The 15386-nt window shown below is 42.1% G+C and overlaps 1 protein-coding gene across 1 annotated transcript in view; it reads right to left on the minus strand.

Annotated features, from left to right (window-relative positions):
* sptlc3 (serine palmitoyltransferase, long chain base subunit 3) overlaps positions 1-15036 on the minus strand; it is a 35137-nt gene extending 20101 nt beyond the window's left edge. The window contains exons 1-6 of the mRNA XM_076285491.1: positions 14387-15036; positions 13698-13889; positions 12812-12966; positions 12414-12562; positions 7734-7858; positions 6599-6692 (exon numbers count right to left, since the gene is read on the minus strand). Coding sequence (XP_076141606.1) covers positions 6599-6692; positions 7734-7858; positions 12414-12562; positions 12812-12966; positions 13698-13889; positions 14387-14497 — 826 coding nt within the window. The 5' untranslated portion in view covers positions 14498-15036. The remainder of the gene's footprint in view (positions 1-6598; positions 6693-7733; positions 7859-12413; positions 12563-12811; positions 12967-13697; positions 13890-14386) is intronic.
* Between the last annotated feature and the right edge of the window lie 350 nt (positions 15037-15386).

A 15386-nucleotide genomic window follows, 5' to 3' on the forward strand; every position in this document is an offset into this window, starting at 1 on the left:
GATGACTGAGCATTATTATATGAATTTTTAAGTAAACGGGGTTGATGAAAAAAAAAGTGTATAAGATAACAAACTTCCTTCAAAACTAAATTATTGATATAATAGCATTAGGGGAAATATCTAAATAATCATCATTATACTTCATTACAACAAAATTAATAAATAACTAAACAACTAACTAACTAACTAACTAACTAACTAACTAAATAAATAAATAATTAACACACCTCCAAAATTACAACAAAGCCACCTCGAAATGTTTAATTAAATACAAACTTTTATGCTAGCGTCAACTCCTCTTCACTCTTTAGTGATTGAGCTTTGAGTCCATATTTACATATTTAACCGAGTAACCAACATTGGGCACAGATTTTAATTAATAATGCCGAACTAAAAGCGTAATGGCCTACATCCTAATGACAGGAATCAAAATGTAATGGCCTCTCTCCCTTTTCATTCAACCATGACGCCACAGGTATTGATTTTTTAAAGGTGGGAGACACTTGTTAAGTCAGTCGTAAACTAACTCAACAAAAAGGGTGCGGTTCTGGTTGTGGTGACTCAGAGATGCTGATTGTCACGGCCACTGTACAGTCTTGGGTGTGTGTGCGTGTGTATTTTTCCCCTGTGAAGTAGTCTTGGGGATGCTGATCGTCACGGCCACAGTACAGTGCAGTTCTGGTTGTGGTGACTCAGAGATGCTGATTGTCACGGCCACAGTGCATTCTTGGGTGTGCATGTGTGTGTGTATTTTTCCCCTGTGCAGTAGTCTTGGGTGTGCATGTGTGTGTGTATTTTTCCCCTGTGCAGTAGTGTGTGTGTGTGTGTGTGTGTGTGTGTGTATAGTACAGGTGAGGTGTGCCTTTGTTTCCAGCTCAAATGGTAATGCCTCAGCCCTGCGACTCTCTGGGGCCCATACTTGAGGCCCACTGTGGCGACCCCTTGACTAAACCTGCTTGTACCTGTCAGCTCGGATCTGAGCCTCCCCATTTCACGCATCACATCAGCTCATTTGTTCAGCCGTCAGACGATGGATAGATAAAAGAGCTCTCTCATATCTGGGCACTGGCCTTTTCTTGTCTATATCGTCTTATATAAATGCAGTCACAGCAGCGGTTTTCTGATGCACCATTTAAGCAGAATGCCATAGAAAACAGACTGTCAATAGTCAACTGAGAAAGATATAAGATTCATATAATTTTGTAGTTTATACAGCAAATATGACACTTCTTTCATGCCAAAAGCCTAACATACAAAATTCTAGAATATTAAGTTGAATTCTACAAGGTCAACATCTACATGCATGACACTACCCTATGAGAATCCATCCCCGAATGTGTTCTGAAAGTAGGCTAGCAGACAACAGAAAATGGGCACATGTTACAAGCCTGTACGTTGAAGACGAGGGGCTTCGGGATCCCCTGCTCTATAATTTGCTTGATGGATAACGAGAGGCAGACGGCTGGGGTGCTAACTGAGCGCCACATGTCCAGTGATGACAGTAAGTGCTCACAACCTCCACTGATCATCCATATGGAAGAAATAACATGTCAAGCAGTCCGTGTGACTTATGCGTTATTGTCGTGGCACATTTATTACACACAGGTGTTCTGGAAATGCCGCATGCATAAAATAATTCACACAGATGACAAAATTTAGACATCTCCCTGACATATCGGAGGCAGCCCCTAATCATGGATGACACATGAAAAGGAGGTCAGAATTTACTATACACTTGCATCTCATCCTGAAATGTGTCTGCCAGCCAAGCAATATCAAAAGACTACCACAAAACAAGCCTATTTTGTCATTGAAAGTTAGGGTGTATTGAACATTATAATATGCAATGGCATTTGGTCCAGTGGAGGCATATACTTAACAGCAATACTTATCCACAATAATACATCCAAAAAGGGAGTTCTGGTGAAATGTCAGTTGTTATATACATTTAGTCTTGTAAAGACTTTAGGCAAACTGACTAGGAAAGGCTTATGTGGACAAACAGCTTGCCCATATGTCTATAACTTCATACTTAAAACTAAATTACTTCTGTTTTTGTTTTGTTCTGAATTCACCCAAACATTTCACCAAGAGGGGAAACATTATTCAGTTCTTTGTTATTATCTGAATATTTGTGTTGTGACTGTGAGCACACAAGATAACAATACAAATGCCTGAGGATCCTGTGTCACATATCCATTCTATGTCTGTAGTCCTCCTACGTCTGATCTTCACTGTTCACCCATGTGACTGTGTGGTGTGGGTGAACCCACCCAAGAGGTATAGAGAAGATATAGAGAGCTGCTCTCTGATCATTGGCTCAGATCAATAAAAGCCACTCCAGCGACGCCACTGAATTGAAGGCATTAGCTCCATAACCAGTTAGTATTCAGACTGGAGTGTAGCTTTTGCGTCCTTCGGTCCCTCCACTGCCATCAAGGACATTCCTGATAGCCTACGAGAGGCGGTGTAACCTCCATCAAGGTTTTGTTGGATGGGCTGTAGAGTTTTATGGATATTTGTGTCTGTATGCAGACTCAATCTCAGTGTCAATGCTTTCCTCCATGAGGATGTAATGCAGTATGTTTCTTTGTGCATGTTTATGGTACAATTGCCTTGTTGTTAGGGACATTCTGGCGCTTCAGCATTCCAGTTATCTGTGTTCAGGGCATGCAGGCGTATCTTACAAACTGGCTGATACCCACATCCATTCAGTTGCTTGTTTTCTCCCATAACAATGGCAGAAGGCACTGGCACTGGCACTACACTGGGTCTTTTACCTCAGTGTAGCTACAATTCAGTAATTAGTTAGTTTACTCAGTATCTCTAAGTGGATAAGTGAATGGACTAATGTTACTTGCGCAATGAATCAGCCAGAGGTACAAAACGTGTTGCCAAAGGCAGAGATCATTAACTGTTTTCAGCGGTCATTATCAAGAATATCAGATCGCAAAACATTCTGATGGCCCATTCAATTCGATGGAACTTTCTGCTGCATTCTGAGGAGTCATATAAAACATAACATCATGGTTTCCAAATTGAATGTTGCATGTTCTACAACATAAAACTGAAAAAACAATTCAGCCTCTAGATCAGTGATCTTCAACCGGGGGTCCGTGACCCCTAGGGGGTCTGCAGAGGTACTGCAGGGAGTCCGCCAAATTATTTCATCTGATTCATCTAATTTGTTTTCCTCTTCTAAAAACGTCCAATATGCTACATAAACATAAACAGAATGTAGACAAGATGTTTTCTGTTTGTTTATAAAATAACACATAGGCTACCTATTAGTCTTTATGCAATCATAAGATCACTGTGGGAACATGTGCACCATTTAGCTCCTGCTTCAAAAAACACTATGGGCCTCTCACTAGGTAGGCTATGAGATATTTCATCCATACTCAAGCTTAATTCTTTGTCCCTCCCTAATTAAACGTGATGGCTAAACGTTGTAAAGCTGTAAAGCTGAAGATACACGGGGCAATTTTTTGGGTAATCAGGAGAGGCACATAACAGGGCAACTAATGAGGGCAACAGACAAATAGCTACTTTGTTATCAAAACCACCGCTAGTTAGCTAAATCCTATTTAATCTCAAAGGAGCAATGGTAGCTAACAGTTTACTGACAAAAACCCCGATATCTTCTGAGCCACCTCAGCACATAAAAATAGATGCTAGTTGGTTTTTAAAGAATTTGATGAAGTAAAATGCACAGTTTGGGTTTTAAATATAAACACTTAGCGGAGTAAAAAGACATAAGAAGCCTATTTTTTTTACATAATAAGCCTCTCTTTTCCTCGCTTCACTGTTGTGACACAGCCATCTTTATTGAACATTTCAGAAGCTCACTCACAGATGGTCATGTGATTCATTCTAGCACTCTGATTGGATGATCTCAAAACGTTGCCCATGAGTGTCAGATAGTAATTATGTTGCCCAATGGTAAAGTGTCGCTCAGCAACATTGCCCACAAAGTTGCCCTGTGTATCATTACTTTAAGTAAGGGATAATGTATAGAACGTCAGTCATTATTGGGAAAATAAGTCCCGACAGGGAGAACCGGACCCCGACGCGCAGCGGAAGGGTCTTGTTCCGCCCTGAAGGGACTTATTTTGAATGTTAACATATTTCCAGTCAATAGTGAAAGTAACTGTGTGTAACTGTTTTTCTTGCGCCATGTGCCGGACGTTTCATAACTAAACCACACCCAATATGAACTGGACAAACCCCGACATTTTGTTAAACTATTCGCCAGTGACCATGTGTTTTAGACTGTCATGATGGGGCCCTTCGTTCCAAATATACAGTAAGATATGAATATCAGGCCTAAATTTGGAGCGGGGCAGGGTGGAGGTCCATGCTCAGCGTCTCTCTCGGCTCTAGATTGAACCCTTAAAGCACAATCACTCTAACTTGATGGAGTTGAGGGAGTCAACAACAACAGTAGTGAGTAAATAACAGAATTAGTTGTCAAAAATCAATTTATCGTTTATCAAACATCTGATATTCGGTTATTAAGTGATGATGCAATAATGGGATGATAAATCTCTTTCCGGGTCCAATGGCTTTTTAGAGCCGCTCGTTTTTCTCCATAGGGAGTAGAATAAACAATTTTTTCCGCTATTCAGAGCAGCCTTTAAGAAAGCCGTCAAACTACAACTCACTTGTTACCTCAATCTAATAAAATCCTATTTTTCACAGAAGCCTGGATGTTACCTTTGATTGTACCATTTGTCTATACAGTTACAGTAATTACTCTGTTAAAGTTTTGTTTTACTCTTACTAAAACGGAGGTGATGTTGACAAGTTGCGAAAACCGGCTGGTTGGGCTAGTAAACATTTTTTGACGAAAAAGCTGGTGGACCTGTGACGTCGGACTTAACGACCGGATAGGATTTGGGCCATTGCAAGTGCGTCATTTGGAACAAGAATGCTGCAAAAATGTTACTGTGCTGATCCAGATAAAATGTGTCCAAGTTGGGCACACGCCCACTTGATGTGCTTGAAAATTGCAAGGGAAGAATGCCAGCCACTGACAATAACACAATCCACCACACCATCCTAGGGTGCTATTTCAAGTATTTCACCCTTGAGCAATGGTTGTACCAAAGTCCTTTTAGGCAAGTCCCTCCACTTAGCGGCCATATGGCAACGCTTTTTGGGCACTCGTCGGGCATCCATTTCGGCAGAAATGCGCGTGCGCAAGGCTTCACGACACCAATCTTGTTTCAGCGGCGAGATCACAACACATGATTGGCACGATGTCTTCACAACACACAATATGATTGGCTCAATGTATTCACATCACACCACATGATTGTATACACAATATATATGTACAATAGGGGTGTAAAGATTAACCGATACGTATCGGTATCCGTTTTTAATGTGTAAGATACGGCTACATCGATACGTGAAGCCCCGTATCGGAAAAAAACTTAAATGAACCGGTCGTTATATCGATTTTCTTGTTATGAATCGGTGCACAACCTTTTCTGCTCGCTCAGACTCATTTACGTTCCAAGCAGCGCGTTCATCCCACTTCTGGTTTTGAAACTATACGTGGCACGGAATTGTGGGTAATGCAGTTCGTTTTTGGTTACATTCATTGCCCAAAGTTGTCAAATGACCTCATTACCCATACATCTATTGCAACTTAAGCATGTGACAACTTGCACTCGGTCGGCTTTTGTTTTTCGAAATCCAGCGCGAAATTAAGCATTTATAGCATTCCTAAACAGCAACGATAGTCTGTAGAGTAGCATTACCTTTGATGAAGGGATTTCCTTAATGTTAAATAATAATTTGGCCCTTGCTGCTAAAACGATGCATAAATTATTAGCCAATGATTTTGTTCATATTCACTCAGACTTGTGGCATTTTAGGTTTCTGCATAGGTCTACTGTTGGAACAAAATAAGCCCAGAGAGTTCATTGATTTGTAGGCCTATTTTATTCTTGTAGGGTAGGCTAGGCCTATATGAGAAAAGGCCAAGAGTGTCTTAAGCACTGTTTTATTTTATTTCGGTATTGTCTTACCTCAACAAGGCTACAGCTCCATGAAAACAATCAGATACAACTCTAAATCTGTAAAGTCTATAAAAATGTATTTTTATGTTGTATTTGGCTGCTGTGTTTGACTGAAATGTAGACTATTCTTTTTTCATTTCAATACAGTATATGAAACAAACCTTATATAATCATATTCACACATTTTGTTGCCTAATTGACAACCATGACCATGATAATTGATAATATAAAATGAATGTGCACCTTGAGCAAATTATAAAAAATCTTTCAGAATGCTTTCCATTCTTGAACTGCATCGAATTGCATCGAATCACATCACATCGAATCGTACTGAATCGTTTTTTATAAACATGTATCTTTTCTTGTATCGAATCGTGCCCATGTATCTAGATGCGAATCGTATCGTCTTTTACATGAGAGATTCACACCCCTAATGTACAATATATTCACATGTCGACGTTTTGCCGAGGAAGGGGTGTGATATGTGTATCAAACTAGCCCCATGCATTTCTATGGAGGGTTTTTTGAGTGCTGTGTCTCCTCATTAGAAAGTCTCTGGTTGTACTTACTGTTGTGCTTGAACACTCGTATCGTAGATGCCGACAACCTGGCTCCCAAGACAAGAGACGCATGGTTGAGTTCGTCACTCAAGATAAGGCAACCCTGTGAAAACAAACCAGAGTGACTATCACACACACACACACACACACACACACACACACACACACACACATACAGACTCAAAAAACCTCTCACAAGCAACATACAGTACAGATAGGGCTGCAAGATAGACAGGCAGTCCACACAGACTGAATAATCATGAGTGCTTTCCCTGGCTAAAATCAAAGGAAACACAACGAGTGGAAAACAGGTGTTTCTCCGCGAGATGCTGCCTGTTCTGGTATGGCGCTCCCCAAACTCCACCACATCCCCTCCACCCCTCAACCAGCGTTTGTCTTGTATGGCCTTATGGAGCTGGCGGGGCCACCCTGATGAATGTGTCTCAGTGGCCGGGCTTCTGAGCCTGGCCCCGGGGCCGCTTGGCCTGTCCCAACAATAACAGCAGCTGTCACACTCAATCTGCCCCTGTGCAGAGGCACTTCAGATGGCCTCCTGCCCCGGCCATCGCCTCCAGGGCTGGGTGGGGGCGGGGGGTGGGCTGGACCGAGGGCATCTATGGGTCTGGGGTAATAGTCCTCCTCCGGCTGATGCACCCCTCGTTTCTCCACCACTTAAACTGCACTGCCTTAGGCAACCCCTGCTCGATCCTCTCCTCTCCACCACCACCCCCTCTGTCTCATCAAATCTGCTAGTGAGCTACTCTGAGCCACCAGTGCCCTGTTCGGTGGGTCTGTGTGCCAACAGCGGCGGGTTCTCCGTAAACACATGCCATGAACTAATCCCCCACCCCCACCACCCCTAGTCATCTGCTGTCTACACCACTGACTCCAGCCCTTTAGCTACTGCTTGCTTTAATTAGGGATTGTAATGAATGTGTCTTTGTTTATTTCCCTTTTTAAGGGATGTTTTGGAGCTTCTGTTCTCCACCGAGGCCCTCGGAGAAGTGTAAGGGAGTATCGCTACGCACAATTAACAAGCTGCTCTGCAAGAGCTGTGTGTGTGTGTGTGTGTGTGACTAAACTGCAGCACAACAGCCTCTAATAGTAAGAGCTGAAAAGAGGAATGTAGTCAGAAAAAACACACCTTGCCCACAAGCGCAGGTATGTTCATGGAGTTTGTGGCGAAGCCCATTCCAAATGTCAGGGAAGACTCCACCCCTAGGAATTCAGCCACAAGCTGCTCTAGCTCCTCATGTATACTCAGGTTACCTGCACAAATGAGAGAGAGAGAGGGGGTGGAGAGAGAGAGAGAGAGAGAGAAAAAGAACAAGTCAGAGCAGGATCAGATAAGGACACTATGAATGGAACTCAGGCGAGAACAAACTATGACAGCAATGTGTACACTTATGCTTCTCACAACTCTGCTTGACAAGCATGTAAGGAGTGCGTCATCCTGTTACCTTCTAGGGTTGCACGTGTTTGTTTGTTTGTTTGTTTTCTTGTCTAACACTTCTGTCTGGGGGTCATTGTTCCAAGTTAGCGTTCATAGAATATCTTATTGTACAATAATGCATTTACTGGGCATTAACAATGCACAAGTCAGCCTACTGTGCATTTTTTCCTTTGCCCATCTGTGTCCATCTATTCCTTATCGGTACACTGTGAAACACACATACATGAAATATTAAAGATGAAAGATTAATTCTGTACAAAAGTAAAGACTAGAGCCGTTTATATGGTATCCATTGTCCATTAAAAAGACATAAACCCCTTCCTCTATGTTTTTACTTCAGTTCCACTACAATCACTTTGGTCAGAATGTGCCTCTCCAACTCTCCGAGCTCATTCTGACACCTTTGGATCGTTGAGCCTGTCAAAGTACAGAAACCAGAGTGGACGACCTCCGGACAATCAAATGGTTCCACGGTGCCAGCTAGACCACCTGGCTTTTAAAGCTGCCTCTTCTAATTTAAAGGCCTATTCTATTTTCTGGCACACCTTTTCAGACCTACCTAACGCCCCAGCTGGGTCTACAGAAATAAGGATGAACTCAGTGCAGAATTACGGTTCATTTCAAAAGCATGCTTTAAGATACAGTAGTTTAAAGGGACACCAGGCAACATTTTCGTGTTAATTACTCATATTCGTAAGTCGGTATATGGTTAAATGACTCATTACAGGGCGAATGAAGACTCTCTCGCCCTCCCCTACTGCCTGTAGGAAGAATATCCCGCTTGCAAGTTCAGTGTATCGTACCCGCTGACCGAAGCAGGATCAGTTTACATCCTGCATCCACAGCACAGAGGCAGGCTAACGAGTGTGTATAATGGCAGAGCCGGCGAAGAAGCAGCGAAAACCCTTGACGGAAGATGCAAAGAAAAGGAAAAGAGCTTCAGACCGAGCGAGGGGGAGTTTCGGCGAAAAAGCCTCAGGCTTGCCTGGTGTCCCTTTAAGAGAAACACACTCAAGGTTCTCTGAGCTGGCCCTGGTGAATAAGTGGATACTTTTCAATTTGCACATTCCAAAGAAATGACTCATTTCTTTGATTCAAGCCAGACAGGCACACTGACCCTTGTGGGTTTCCGTGACATGGAAAGCGGCAAGACAGAGGACAGACCTTTTACGTGATACAATTAACATTCTTTCACCACACCATCTTTTTCTACCGCATTTCATATTTCATTTCATTCTCAAGGGTAGGGTGATTTCAATGAACCCGAAGTGCAACAAACCAACATTGTCCTAGTCTGTTCCGTCACCTACTGCAGGTGTTTCTGAATTCTGAATAGCTCTATACTCCACTCAAAATTAAATCAATCTCAACAGTCCTGTGGCAATCACCTGGCCTTTGGCTCAGTATATACTGTGGGGCTTGCCTACTTTTTAATACATACTGAATGAGCAGCTGGGAGAGAGAGAAAGAGAGAGAGAGAGAGAGAGAGAGAGATTTAGGCTATAGTTCTATCTGGCAGGGCAGCGTAAGGAATGCTCCATCAGCAGTCTAGCAGGTGTCATTGCTGTCTAATAAAGCTAGAAGTGAGGAAGGGCTCTCAGTACCTGACACTCACAAGCACACAATCTCTCTGTCTCTGCGCCTCACCCCGACACACAAGCACACACCCACAGCAATATATCATCTGCCATGTGGTTAAAGCTTCACCTGTCATTTGCATTGTCACTCTCACAGACTACCAAGATGTCATGATGTGATTCTAGAATTGCTCATAGCATTCCTCAAAATATATATATATATTTTTTTTTTAAAAAGGTCCACATCGTACAGCTAAATTTCATTGTTAATCATATGATATCACAGCTATTTTCAAACATGCTTTAGTTTTATTCTTAATATGGTACTGACCATATCCTTGCATGTCACACATACAAGAGCTATGACTGTGTTTGTAAATGTGCAAAGGTGAGGGAAGTCAATAAAAGACAGTTAGGTATTGTTGATGTTTTTTTTCTGTTCTGTTAATCATAATGGTAAAATGGTTAAAAAATGTAGGCCCACCTGTGAATCATTGACACAGATTGTTTCTGTGACACAGCTACTATAAAGCTACTGTGGAATTTTAACAGGGCAATGTTTTACTTCTTGAGAGGAATGGTTATGGGACAACACACAGGGTTACGTGGAGTAGTTGACGGCCCTTTTAAGTTTTTATCATGGGGCTATTCTAGCCTTTATGCAATAGGATGGAGAGGATCAGACAGGAAATGAGTGGGTAAAGGGGGAATGGGTTCAATAAATTACCTCAGACTGGGTCCTCTGTCCTCGTGGGGATTAGACTAGTACTATGGAAAAGTGACGCTACCACTAATTCAGAGGGTCAGGTATTAACATATGACTGAGATAGAGAGATGTATCTACAAGATATGATTTGTTATTAAACATACTGTAGATACTAGATACACAAGGATTATTAACTAGCTATGGTAGCATGTCGTACCGATCCCTTCATGTAAGCTACGGAGGTGCATGCATAAAAAAAATTAATCAAAGGGATTGCCGTCAGGGATTATGGATGACATCACGTCTGTTGATACTTGAACCAAAAACCAACAAAACACCAGACTCACCTATTTCCTCCCCAAACTCATTCCTAAGCAGACCAGACCATGATTTACATTTACATTTATTCATTTAGCAGACGCTTTTATCCAAAGTGACTTACATGTGTCAATCATATTACATGGCCCATTGTCCCCAGAGCAACTTGGGGTTAAGTGCCTTGCTCAAGGGCACAACGGTGGAAGCCTGGACTTGAACTCACAACTTTTCAGCCTACTGCATGCTAGCCCAGCATCTCGACACCCAGGTAAATAAATAAATCAATCCAGTGAGCAATAGAAGGACTTAGTACTCCAACCTTTACAGGAACTCTTATCACTGATCACATGTCTTTTTTCCCCCTTTATCCCCCTTAACCACTTCTTGTTTTGCAGGGGGTAAAATGCTGAGTGTGTAATGTGCATGTGTTTCTTCTCACTAATGCCCTGCTTTGTTGCATAGGTAGACTGATCCAGAGACTTTCTAATGAGGAGACACAGCACTCAAAAAATACTCCATAGAAATGCATGGGGGTAGTTTGTCACGCCAATATGGCCGTTGTCTACACATATCCTACCCCTTCCTCGGCAAAACGTCGACATGTGAATACATTGAGCCAATCATATGGTGTGTTGTGAAGACATCGTGCCAATCATGTGTTGTGATCTCGCCGCTGGAGCCTTGCGCACGCGCAGTTCGACCCAAAGACTGTGCCCGATGAGTGCCCATAAAACGTTGGTATATGGCCGCCGAGTGGAGGGACTTGTCTAAAAGGACTTTGACTGATCTCATTTAGCAAGTAGGAAATGCATGAAAGAAATAGCAAATGAGATGACTGCCTGAAAGAGAGAGAAGAGTTGATGTTCTCCATCTCTCTCTTTCTCTCACACATACACATGCAAGCAGACACACACTATCATAGTAGAGAGAGAAAGAGAAAGAGAGAGAAACTCTAGTCTGCACACATACCATACACAGCTCAGGAAACCTTTGTGGTCATACTCCACATACAGATCGTACAGACTGTCACGTTTCGCTTCATTAAGGATGTTATGATAATATTCCTATGTACCATACTGTCTGATTGTACAAATGGCAAATAAAAATCTCTATGTCTATCTCTAAACAGGGAAGACGATCAAACTGCTAAACAGACAGCTTTATATGGACACACTAGCAGCTCCCGAACAGAGAGCATCACATCTCTTACACACTGGTACCTACATCTTGAATGTGACCTTGTTTGGTAGCTTCACAACACTCACTTAAACACAGATACTATTTCCACTGTTTCAAACAGTCACCACGTAATGATCCCAACTTTAGCTTCACATAATTCAGCAATGGCTAAATTATGCATTTCACATTAAAGTCAGAGAGGGGTAATTAAAGATTCTTGCTATGTAATTGATGAAGACGATAATAACCGGATGGATAGAAAGAAACATTGATTAATGCAAGAAAGAATAATTCACTCTTGTTCTAGCATGAGGCTTGCATTATTAGGGGGAAAATATATAAAATAAATAAATAATAGATTTAATAGATATAAATAGATTTAAAAAATATATATATAATTCAAAAATATAAAATACATTCTGATAATGGATTCAATAAGCAAACAACCAAGAAAGACGGGGGTCTTTTTTATTTTTCCTTTGAAGTGCCTCTGAGATGTTCCGGAAAAAAACACATCCTTATGCGCTGCTTTCGAGACTGCACTACTGAAGGTTGTAAATCTGCCACACAGCCATTCATTCAGTCACTCACCAAGCTCCTGTCTAGTGCCGCAGACTCCCGCCCCGTACTTGCTCAGCTTATCCGCCACAGTCTGCAAGAAGTCCACGTTGTTCTCGGCAAAGCCCAGGTAGTTGTAGGACCCCATGTTTATCACATTCTTTATGGTCTTTCCTGTCAGCCTGTGGACAAACATACATTCCTTTTAGTCACTTAAGTCCTGTTTTTACTGACTGAACTGTCCCTTACAAACACACTTTGTCTTCTTTGTTCTCATTATAAAGGAATGAATAGGGACTGGGTCGTCTAGAAAAATCAGAATCAGGTATAGGTGAGTTTCACTCACAACCTGTAATACGTGAGAGTTTGCATGTTTAAACTTTTAAAGTTTCTGTGTTGAATACTTTGATTGTGCCTAGAGGAGAAAATACCTATAGGTCCAGTTGTAGTCATCGGTTACCCTCTCCATGAGGTCAAACACGGGACCGGGCACGCTGCAGATGGGCCGGTTCCAGTTGTCACGTACCCTCATGTATAGATTACGGGTGTAAAAGTTCTCAAAATCTTGGTAAAGGGGAACAAAGTCCTGTGAACCAAAGACAACGTTAGACGCTTATATGCAGGGCTGTACAGTGCTACATATATGTAGCACATGCTAAAAGAATCATGATTTACTAGCTTAGCACGGACAACATCTTATTTAAAATGTTTTCTAGAGTGTATCCTAGAGATGAGGTGTTTGTAACTACATACCTCTGTGAGAGATTTTGTGGATTGTGCTACACGAGTGCTAAGAGCAATAAAAGTGAACATTCTGCCTAGTTATATGTATGTCAATAATTGTGAAACCTAGTGATATAACTGTATTATCTTCCTGTTACTGTGTGTTGCAGATGCATGCATGCAGGTGCATGAAACCATTTAGAAATCTACTGAGACCAGGATATTATTTGCAGTGTATCCCAATTGCTGACATAAAATTTAGCCTAAAGACCTCAGTTGTTTTCGCATGCTGTCTGGCCTGGGATCGTGAGATGACACGTCCGATTAGTGTCAGGGCTGCAGCAATGAAGCAAAACCCAACCGAGATCTAATTAGGTGTAGTCCCGAAGCGGACTAACTGCCTAGTGCCCTGGCAACCCTCCCTATGCAGCACCCAGATGAAATAAACAATGTGACATCATAGGCTACTCAACAGGACAATGCAATGTCTCTGCAATTGCTATCAAATACAACTTAGAATGCTCTCAGAAAGAGAAAAAAATGCATGCACTAGTTAGTCAGCTTGTGTGTTGCAGTTAGGTGATTAAGTGTTACCTTTTGTTCATCCCGCTCCTGAGCAACATGGCATTTCTCCAGCCCAACTGCCCGCAGAAAGTCTCTAAAGTAGCCAAACAAGGTGACTATCCCGAATCCTATGTAGGTTAGGACGGCCACATGCATGGGCGCCTGTTCAAAGGAATCCTCTCCTCGCTGCTGAGGTCGTGGGCCTGCGCTGGTGCCATTTTTCTGCAATATAAACAGGAGTAATTTAATTTCACACCCGTTGTGGCTGCTATGACCCAGAGCCTCATGAAGGACGCTCCTATCAGCACGCAATACATGAATCCCTGTTTCTGACAGAAAATCACAGGTCATAAACACTGGCAATGAACCCTGATCAGTTTCTCTCCTAAGATTGTTTTAGGTCAGGAGCATTAAAACAGCATTAAAATGGTCCGTTATGCAGAGGCAGAAATGTGACAGTTGACCCTATCCTCTTTTACAAGTCACTGAAAACGTAGCTGGCAACTTTAATTGTTGTTATCTGTTTGTTCATCCATGTTAACGCACAGGTAGGATATTCAGTCAACAGACACGGCAGATAAAGTAGCCTAGATGCATAGCTTAACTGTCAAGACTATTCACAACGTGAAGTAAATTCCCGGTGGTGGTCCAGGAAGGCCGCTATCTTACTGTGATACACTAACTAAAAAATATTTGAAATGTGCGTTGCGTTCTCTTACCACAACTTTATTGTGAAATCCATTTTTCGTTGTTGCAATATTTTTCACGTTGTTTTGGTTCAGTGCATGTCTTACATGTCCATTCTGGGCGAGTTCACCGGTTCTCGCCATGTCTTCGGCGGTCTGAGGGAGATCAAGGAAGTAATTTCCCAAGCGTAGAATCTACAGGTCTATGTGAAACCGGTTAGATGGGTAAATGAGTAGGCTAACCTTACCGCGGGGTTTGTCTTGTACGCCGTCGTCCTACAATCAATTAAGATAGACAACCGTTTAAGCTATACTGTAGCAGCTACACTGAAGAAATTTGATACAACAGAATGAATAGGGTTAGTTAACTTAACGTTACACGTCGACCAAGTTTCACTTCTCCATACGACATAAGTTACTACGACAGAATGAATAAGGTGTGTCAACGTACACACGATGACCAAGTTTCACTTCTCCATAGCTGTTAAACGATCCACTTTCGTGTCACATTGATAACTAACGAAGCAACCGCAGATGGCATCGCATGGTAGGCTATTATTGATAGGATACCGACGAGTGCGGCACACCTGACTTCTTGTCTAACTAGGGCAGTGACAGTTGAGAGTCTCAAGACAGTCGGTAGCGTCACGAGGACTTCAGTTCACGTTGTTACCACGACTTTCCCGCCACGGGTTGTTACACCATCAAATTCTAAGCACTTCTACCTTGTTACACAAGGCTACAGTGACTTTTGGAGTTATTAAGTTAAAGCATAGACTTAATGAATTAAAGGGTGTGACAACAGCACCAACCCTGTATACCCTGGTTGTGCAAACAGGAGAGGCGTTGGCTAGTCCTGTCACCGATAAGTAAGGTAGGCTGATCTGTTTGATAGTCAATATGATGTATGTGTAGGCCCAGCTACTGCTCATGTTAAGGTGTGTTTCAGTGAAACAATTGCTTAGCCGTAGCCTATCAGTGCAGATAAATGTGTGTCACAAGTCACAACAGCAAAGGATATGAGCCTTACAAA

The sequence above is a fragment of the Alosa pseudoharengus genome, unplaced genomic scaffold (genome assembly GCF_046254945.1).
Source record: "Alosa pseudoharengus isolate Yale_2024_CS ecotype anadromous, Long Island Sound unplaced genomic scaffold, YU_APseudo_1.1 YU_APseudo_1.1_scf_15, whole genome shotgun sequence".
Taxonomy (NCBI): Eukaryota; Metazoa; Chordata; class Actinopteri; order Clupeiformes; family Clupeidae; genus Alosa; species Alosa pseudoharengus.